This window comes from Peromyscus leucopus, chromosome 7, assembly GCF_004664715.2.
Source record: "Peromyscus leucopus breed LL Stock chromosome 7, UCI_PerLeu_2.1, whole genome shotgun sequence".
NCBI lineage: Eukaryota > Metazoa > Chordata > Mammalia > Rodentia > Cricetidae > Peromyscus > Peromyscus leucopus.
In genome coordinates this window covers 74,359,813-74,367,288 of record NC_051069.1, presented here as the reverse complement: position 1 = coordinate 74,367,288, position 7,476 = coordinate 74,359,813, and the positions used below count along the sequence as shown (strand labels likewise).

The following is a 7,476-nucleotide window of genomic DNA, read 5'->3' as shown; positions in this document are numbered from 1 at the left end:
CTCTCTGGGGCCCCGGAAGCGCGGAGAAGCCCGGTATAAAAAAAGTACTGAAGACATTTCCCCCCGCACAATTGCTAAAGCTCCAGAGACGCGAGTGCGCGCGGCGGCATTGGCGGCACCGAGAGCCGCCACTTCCGAGACCACCGCAGCGGGGGCGCGGGCGGGGCGCGGGCGAGGGGCGGGAACGCTCAGGGCGCGGCAGGGGTCTGCGCGGGGAAGTCGCGGGCCGCTGCCCGGAGCGCACTCGCAGCTCCTGCGAAGTGTGTCCGCCTCGCGGTTCCTCGGTCGCCTGCGCTCCTAGAAGGGGCGGCCGCCTCCAGGTGACACAGACGGGACTCTCGCTTGCGCTTTCCAGATGCATCAGAGATACTTTTGGTGCGGGGCTGCTCTGCGGGGCGCGGCTGGGCACTGGGGTCGGTCCGGGGAGAAGGGCTACTCTGGGCAGCTCCAGGCGGGTCACGATCGGGGAGGTGGTGGAGCCCAGGTCCCTCGGAGGGTCCCTGTCCCCGCACCCGCGGACCTCCCTGATGTTCCCCTAAACCCACTCTTTCCTTTTAGGACTGACCAAGGCCAATTGGCGTTCGGCGGGCACTACATGGCCGAGGGCGAAGGGTACTTTGCCATGGCGGAGGACGAGCTGACCTGCGGCCCCTACATCCCCCTGGGTGCTGACTTCGGTGGCTGCGGCAGCAGCTTCGGCGACTGCTTGGACTATTGCGAAAGCCCCACGGCGCACTGCAACGTGCTGAACTGGGAGCAAGTGCAGCGGCTGGACGGCATCCTGAGCGAGACCATCCCGATCCACGGGCGCGGCAACTTCCCCACGCTGGAGCTGCAGCCGAGCCTGATTGTGAAGGTGGTGCGGAGGCGTCTGGAGGAGAAGAGCATAGGTGTCCGCGACGTGCGCCTCAACGGCTCGGCCGCTAGTCACGTCCTACACCAGGACAGTGGCCTGGGCTACAAGGACCTGGACCTCATCTTCTGCGCTGACCTGCGTGGGGAAGAGGAGTTTCAGACTGTGAAGGACGTCGTGCTGGATTGCCTGTTGGACTTCTTGCCCGAAGGGGTGAACAAGGAGAAGATCACACCGCTCACTCTCAAGGTAAAGCCACTTGGAGATGGGCTGGGGCACAGCGGCGGACTGGGGTGGGAGCAGAAGGCAAGCCCGACTTGCCTTAACTGCCGCTAGGTCGGCCCTGGTGCGGACGCTTATTTATTTTTGATTTTTTTTTTTTCACGAGTGAAGTAAGGTGCGAGAATGATGTGAAGTGTTTTAGTTTTCTGGGAGCTTCGGCGCCAGCCACAACTGCGTGCTTCCTCCTTTTGCGTTCGTTCCCTTCTCTTCCTTCTCTGTATGGTTTAACTCTTGACATTCCTTCTTGGACTCCTGTCCAGAGTTCATTCTGATTGGTGGAAGACTGGAATGATGTAAATACTTTTTTTTTTTTTTGAGTCATCTTGTGATCCAGGCTTTGGGAAAATAGCAGCTTGAAGCAGAATTGAGTCAATGGGTTTTTTATTGTATTGGAAAATGTGAATAGGTTCCTACTCTGGATTCAACTGACTTCAGCCTTTAAGATATTTGGTGATTCTCCGGGTTAATTTATGTGTCGAGGGTGTAGTAGTATGTCCCTCCCCCTCGGTTTAGGTGGCGTTTTGTTTAATTAATTAAAGTTGCCTGAAGGTAATTTAGTTCCTCTTTAGCTATAACTGTAGCGTGTCACTGAAGGGGCACCCCAGGGACTGATAAGATTGATTGCCTAAGGGGGAGGAGAACTGGGTGGCTGGAGACAAGGGTGAGAGGCATACTCACAACACTGTCTGCCTTTCTGTGGATACTGGGTGAATATTGCGCCTATTAAACCATCTTCAAAAAATAACATTTGAAGTCAGACATGACAACAGAACCCCTTAGTACGCTGCTATGTCTGCCAAAAGCCTCAAACTATTACTTCTAGTCTCTTTCCCAGACAGCAAAACTACTCGTTAAATGTATTTTTTTTTCCTGTTTTCCTAAGACTGTTTAAGCTTGTAGGTAGTATTTTGCTGAAACTTGACAAAACAAACAGGAAGGAGCAAAATAATTCTCAGCTGAGAAGCTGAGATGTATTGATTGTTCTTTTATTATTATTATCATTATTTTTTCCAGTTTTGCTCATCTTCTTGTTTTGTCTTTTCCATTGTAGGAAGCTTACGTGCAGAAAATGGTGAAAGTGTGCAATGATTCTGACCGGTGGAGTCTTATATCCCTGTCAAACAACAGCGGCAAAAATGTGGAGCTGAAGTTTGTGGATTCCCTCCGCAGGCAGTTCGAATTCAGTGTGGACTCGTTTCAAATCAAACTAGACTCTCTTCTCCTCTTTTACGAGTGCTCCGAGAACCCGATGACAGAGACATTTCACCCGACAATAATCGGCGAGAGTGTCTACGGTGATTTCCATGAAGCCTTTGATCACCTTTGCAACAAGATCATTGCTACCAGGAACCCAGAGGAAATAAGAGGGGGAGGCCTGCTTAAGTACTGCAACCTCCTAGTGAGGGGCTTCAGGCCTGCCTCTGATGAGATCAAGACCCTCCAGAGGTACATGTGCTCCAGGTTTTTTATCGACTTCTCAGACATTGGGGAGCAGCAGAGAAAGCTGGAATCCTATTTGCAGAACCACTTCGTGGGCTTGGAAGACCGCAAGTATGACTATCTCATGACCCTTCACGGAGTGGTAAATGAGAGTACGGTGTGCCTGATGGGACACGAAAGGAGGCAGACTTTAAACCTTATCACCATGCTGGCAATCCGGGTGCTAGCTGACCAAAATGTCATCCCGAATGTAGCTAATGTCACTTGCTATTACCAGCCAGCCCCTTATGTTGCGGATGCTAACTTTAGCAATTACTACATTGCACAGGTTCAGCCAGTATTCACATGCCAACAGCAGACATACTCCACTTGGTTACCCTGCAATTAAGAATCACTTAAAAATGTCCTGTGGGGAAGCCATTTCAGACAGGATAGGGAAAAAAGAAAAAGGAAAAAATACAAAACAACAACAACAACAAAAAGGAGTGATCCATCCCTAATTAGGGATGTGTTCTGTGCACTGGGGACGTGCTCCGGATTGCTTGGCAATACTTATGGATCTTTCCATTGGTAAGGGAGCATGATCTCAACTTGTCACCCTCCTTAGCCACACCCCCCATGGGCTCTACCCAATTGGATTGTGTCTTGAAACAAAAGAGGCCCATTAGTAAAGGCAGCCAGGCTCTCCCAAGATAACAAGGGAATTAAAAAAAAAAAAAAAATGGCTCCATTGTTGACAATATGGGTCTGCAGCAACTACTCCCATAGCTCTGCCATAGGGGAGGGGAACGGTGGGAAAACTTTTAAGATGGTATTCACAAAAGGGAAAATACAGAGGAGAGAAGCCTTGTCTTATCAGTTGAGGAGGTCAGGAAGTAACAATATGGGAAAAGCGGGACTCCTCCTGGGGATTACCGTCCATCTTGCAGCAAGTGCTTTCTCTGGAAGGATCCCGTTCTCCTCACAGAAACTGCTCAATCCAAATGAACAGTAGTAGTTTGATGCTGTTCTCATAACGAACAGCGGAACTTAATGATGACACAACCCATTAATTCCAGCTTTGTGCATAGCTTGCATTCTTAAAATGTGAAGAACGCAAGCAAAACCAGCTGTAGCCAAGAAAATATGCTCAAGGACCAAAGATTTAACAGATAAAAATCCCCAAGCAGAAGAGATAGACTAGGATATATAAAGAGTAACTATATTTGTTACACACCAATACACATCAAAGTGCCTGTTGCTTTTAGAGGATTTGAAGTGGAAAAAGTTATTTTATGGTTTAATGGTTATTTTATTTTATCAGGGACTCAAGAAAAAACAAACAAACAAACATACAAGCTTGTGAATGGTGGAGGAAATGCCCTATTTTTTTTTCTTGGCAAATATCTATATAAAGTTGATATTGTTTGGTGTGATGTTATCATAGGTACGTGTTCGTATATTGTTTGTGTGTATGTACACACACACATATGTGATATGTATGTATATACACACACTCCTTTGTCTATGACCTATAAAATAATGTATCAAATAGGACATTTTAAAATATTGTGCATTTTATGTTTTTGTTAGGATCATAGATGTCATGGGCATGTTGCAATGACAAATTTAAACCCATATAAAAATGAGAGAAATGAGTAATATATTTGATAGGAAGAGCAGAGATTATACATTTTTAGTGAGGTTATTTTTCTTCTCTTCAGTGAACCAGAAAATTTCACAAATGGGAGAATATTTGGTAGAACATTTTTTTTTAATTGACTTGACCTGACATTTTGACAGTCTGAACCTCTCACCTTAAATAAATAGAATCATATGCCTTCAAGGCATAGAACTTGTGGATCATGGGCCAGAGATAGGATAATTAATCCATAACTGCTAAAAAGAATTTCTGGGACCTGAACACTACTTCTTAATATTTAAATAAATATACAAATGAGTGCATTCTGCATTTTGGACCACTAGAATTTAATAAATGTGAAATGACCCTTTTTAAAGAGTATTTGCACAACTGCATAAAGTTTATATATAGGATATATATATTATATATACATTTTATAAATTTATTCCAATATGAAACATGTTTGATCTGGTTGTCACACTGCATAGAAATATTTAGTACTGTACATTAAATTGAATCACTTTGATTTGATCAAACCCAACTTTATTTTTTTCCCAAGAGACCATTTATATACCTTTGTGATATGAGCTGATAATATGACTTCAGTTCAGTAACAGCTAATCCTAACTCCTGTCCTAGCCCTGCAGACACTGGTCTCTGAAAATATATTTCTAAAAGCAAAACAAATGCATTACAAACCTTCCCTTCTTGTTGTGAAACAATCACATAATCTCCTTGAATCTTTATGAATGACTGCTAATTATGATAACTCCTTTGCAGACTCCATCAGTTACAGAGGAGCTAGGGAGGACATAGCACCCTCACGTTGGCAGTGTGATTGGTTTTTTTTTGTTACCTGGGCATCTCTTAGATTCTCATGGCCAGGTTAGTATAGGTTAATCTGTCTGGACCACCCTTCTGTATTTGAAGGGTGCATCTGTATTTGAAGCCTTAACAGTAACCAGATGAGTTTGCTGTAGCAGCTTCCCTGTGAATCCCCACCAAGCTGTCACAGCCCCCAACACTGCCACTCTCTTTTATAAGGAACTCTTCCTACTCTCTCGTTGGTCCAGTTTCCCTCATCACAGGCCCTAGGTCTGAAAAATCACTTGCAAAGTCCTGGGAAATACTGTTCATCTTGCAGATTAGGCCTGACGTTAACCTATCAGAAACCACAGTCCAGCCTGCTTAGCTCTTAGCAAGTTCTCCTGGACTGCTGGGGAGCAGAGGCTCATCTGGTGACCTGGTTTCTGCTCGTGCTAATTCTGCATACATGAGTTATCCACTGTTTTTAAAGTCTGGAGATCTCTGGCTCTGCCATAGCAGCAACCTGCTGTTAATCCACAACACAGGGTTTTGTTTGAAGGAGCCTTATTAGAAAATATGCCTTTCATTTACTTTCTCAAGTATTTATATTCTTTGCTTGATGACTTTAAGGTTGGTAGCTTAGTTGAAAGTGCCAGCATATGGCATTCAGATAGAACAGGCTGTGTTCAAGACAACTTTCGGCCTTTATTTTAACCCTCATATAATTTATTTCTGTTTTGTGCATACTCTAGTCCTGTGCATATGTAGTTGAACACACAATGGAATATATGTCTCTCTTTGTGGATGTGTGGCCTAAAAATCTGAATGTCAGAGCAAAGACCAGCTCTCCATGTCTGATCAGTGCCGGTGATGTGTTTGCGTTTGTGTTTATCTGCCTAGTGCACTGTTACTTTGAAACAGGAGGAAGTTTTGTCTTTTGGAGGCTCTTCTCACGTGTCCAGTCTGGCATGTCAGAGCACACTTAGCCTGTGACTGTGTCCTCTTACAAAGTTTACTTCATCTGCAGTAAGTTCAGCTGCCTCAAGAACTCTTACAGGGGGATGGACTTTGAAAGATTGAATTGAGCACTCGCTTTCTTTAATACAGCTAGACTGTTTTGACCTGGGTCCAAGAAAACACAAGGATGGGCAGAATATCTGTAATTCAAGCCTGGGAAGAAATGAAATGAAAAGTGAACATACTGTTTATGCCACCCCTTTCTGTTTGCTGTCGTTGGTTGCTTTACCGTGCATATCCTTGTTTTCAATGCAATGCTTGTTAAATAAAGATTGTGAACTATTTTGTAAATGAAATGTATTATGTTGAAAGCTGTCAGCAGCTGTCAAAAATAAGCTTTTGTTGTGAAAGAAAAAAGTGTGTTAGATAAAACAAACAAAAAAGCCAAAAAAACCCCCTGTTTTCATATATAGTACCTATTTGAATATACTCTTTCTTTAAGATTTCTTTTAGCATCACCATTTCAGTGCCGTGGAGGGATCTCCGTGTCACATTTTGTCATGGTAATGGCTTGCGAAGAAATAAGTGGTGAGAGTACAAAGTGGGAGATGGTGAGGGGCTGGGGGATACTTACTGCCAGGCTTTGCGGGATGTAAGAGGCTCTGGGTCCTGTTGACCCCCGCTCCTACTTCTCTACAACCTTTGCCTGCTCTGAGTTGTCCTACCACAGCAAGCTGCACCTTGGGTCACTCTTGGAATGTTTTGACAATGGTGTGTCACAGGCAGGAAAGGGTGTTGATGGAAAACGGACTCTTCGAAACTGACATGTTCGTATCAGTGCTAGAGGGAACAGATTGTGAATTTTGTTTACAGCATCCAATATTTGGATTTTTTTTGTTTTTGTAAATAAAAAGAAGTTATTTTTTTCTATTGATTAGTGTCTGCTCTCTCTGGTGTTTAATGTGCTAAAGATCGTGTCCTCTGAACCCCAAGCTGTGTACACTGTCAAGCGTGAGGCACACACAGGAGCAGACCAACCTTCCGAAGCTGTGTTGTAGCACAGGACACGACTGTGTCCAGCCTCCAGCCAGTCCATCTAAATGACTGCAACAGCTTCAAGAGAGACTAGCTATTCTGTGCCAAAAATTTTTGTCTGGGTATAAGCTTAGCAGGGATAAGTGACCCGGAAGACAGAGCTGTTTTCAGTATCAGCAGACTCTCAGCTCCGAACTTCAGAATTCTGGGAGTTCTGAGTAGGCTTGGCTTTTCTGAGTAACCCAACAACCGTGATTCTGCCATCAGTGTTACTTAAATATCATATGATGCACAATTACATTATTTAATAGGATGTTTAATTTGTATGAGGAATACCTATTGGTAATAAAAGTGGGAAGAAGAAGTAGAAAAAAGATGAGACGTGGTGTGCGTGTGCGCGTGCGCGTGTGTGTGTGTGTGTGTTTGGTAAGCCTGTGCTACATTAGGACATGTTTGTGGTTTTAAGAGCCAGGCAAAACCT

At 44.6% G+C, this 7,476-nt stretch overlaps 1 protein-coding gene across 2 annotated transcripts; it reads left to right on the top strand.

Annotated features, from left to right (window-relative positions):
* The first annotated feature begins 187 nt into the window (after nucleotides 1-187).
* On the top strand, nucleotides 188-6,894 carry Tent5a (terminal nucleotidyltransferase 5A). Of its 2 annotated transcripts, none has more exons than XM_028875491.2 (3): nucleotides 188-320; nucleotides 559-1,102; nucleotides 2,187-6,894. In XM_028875491.2, the coding sequence occupies exons 2-3, from the start codon at nucleotides 596-598 to the stop codon at nucleotides 2,961-2,963; spliced, it is 1,284 nt and encodes a 427-aa protein (XP_028731324.1). In that variant the 5' UTR covers nucleotides 188-320; nucleotides 559-595; the 3' UTR covers nucleotides 2,964-6,894. The 2 variants fall into 2 exon arrangements, with proteins under 2 accessions (XP_028731324.1, XP_028731323.1); XM_028875490.2 differs by having other exon boundaries at nucleotides 188-375.
* The last annotated feature ends 582 nt before the right edge of the window (nucleotides 6,895-7,476 follow it).

Excerpts from the sequence above, each read along its gene's own strand:
- Tent5a (XM_028875490.2), top strand. The coding sequence starts at position 356 with ATGCATCAGAGATACTTTTG. Across the intron at positions 376-558 it reads ATGCATCAGAGATACTTTTG|GACTGACCAAGGCCAATTGG; the intron begins GTGCGGGGCTGC and ends CTTTCCTTTTAG. Across the intron at positions 1,103-2,186 it reads TCACACCGCTCACTCTCAAG|GAAGCTTACGTGCAGAAAAT; the intron begins GTAAAGCCACTT and ends TTTCCATTGTAG.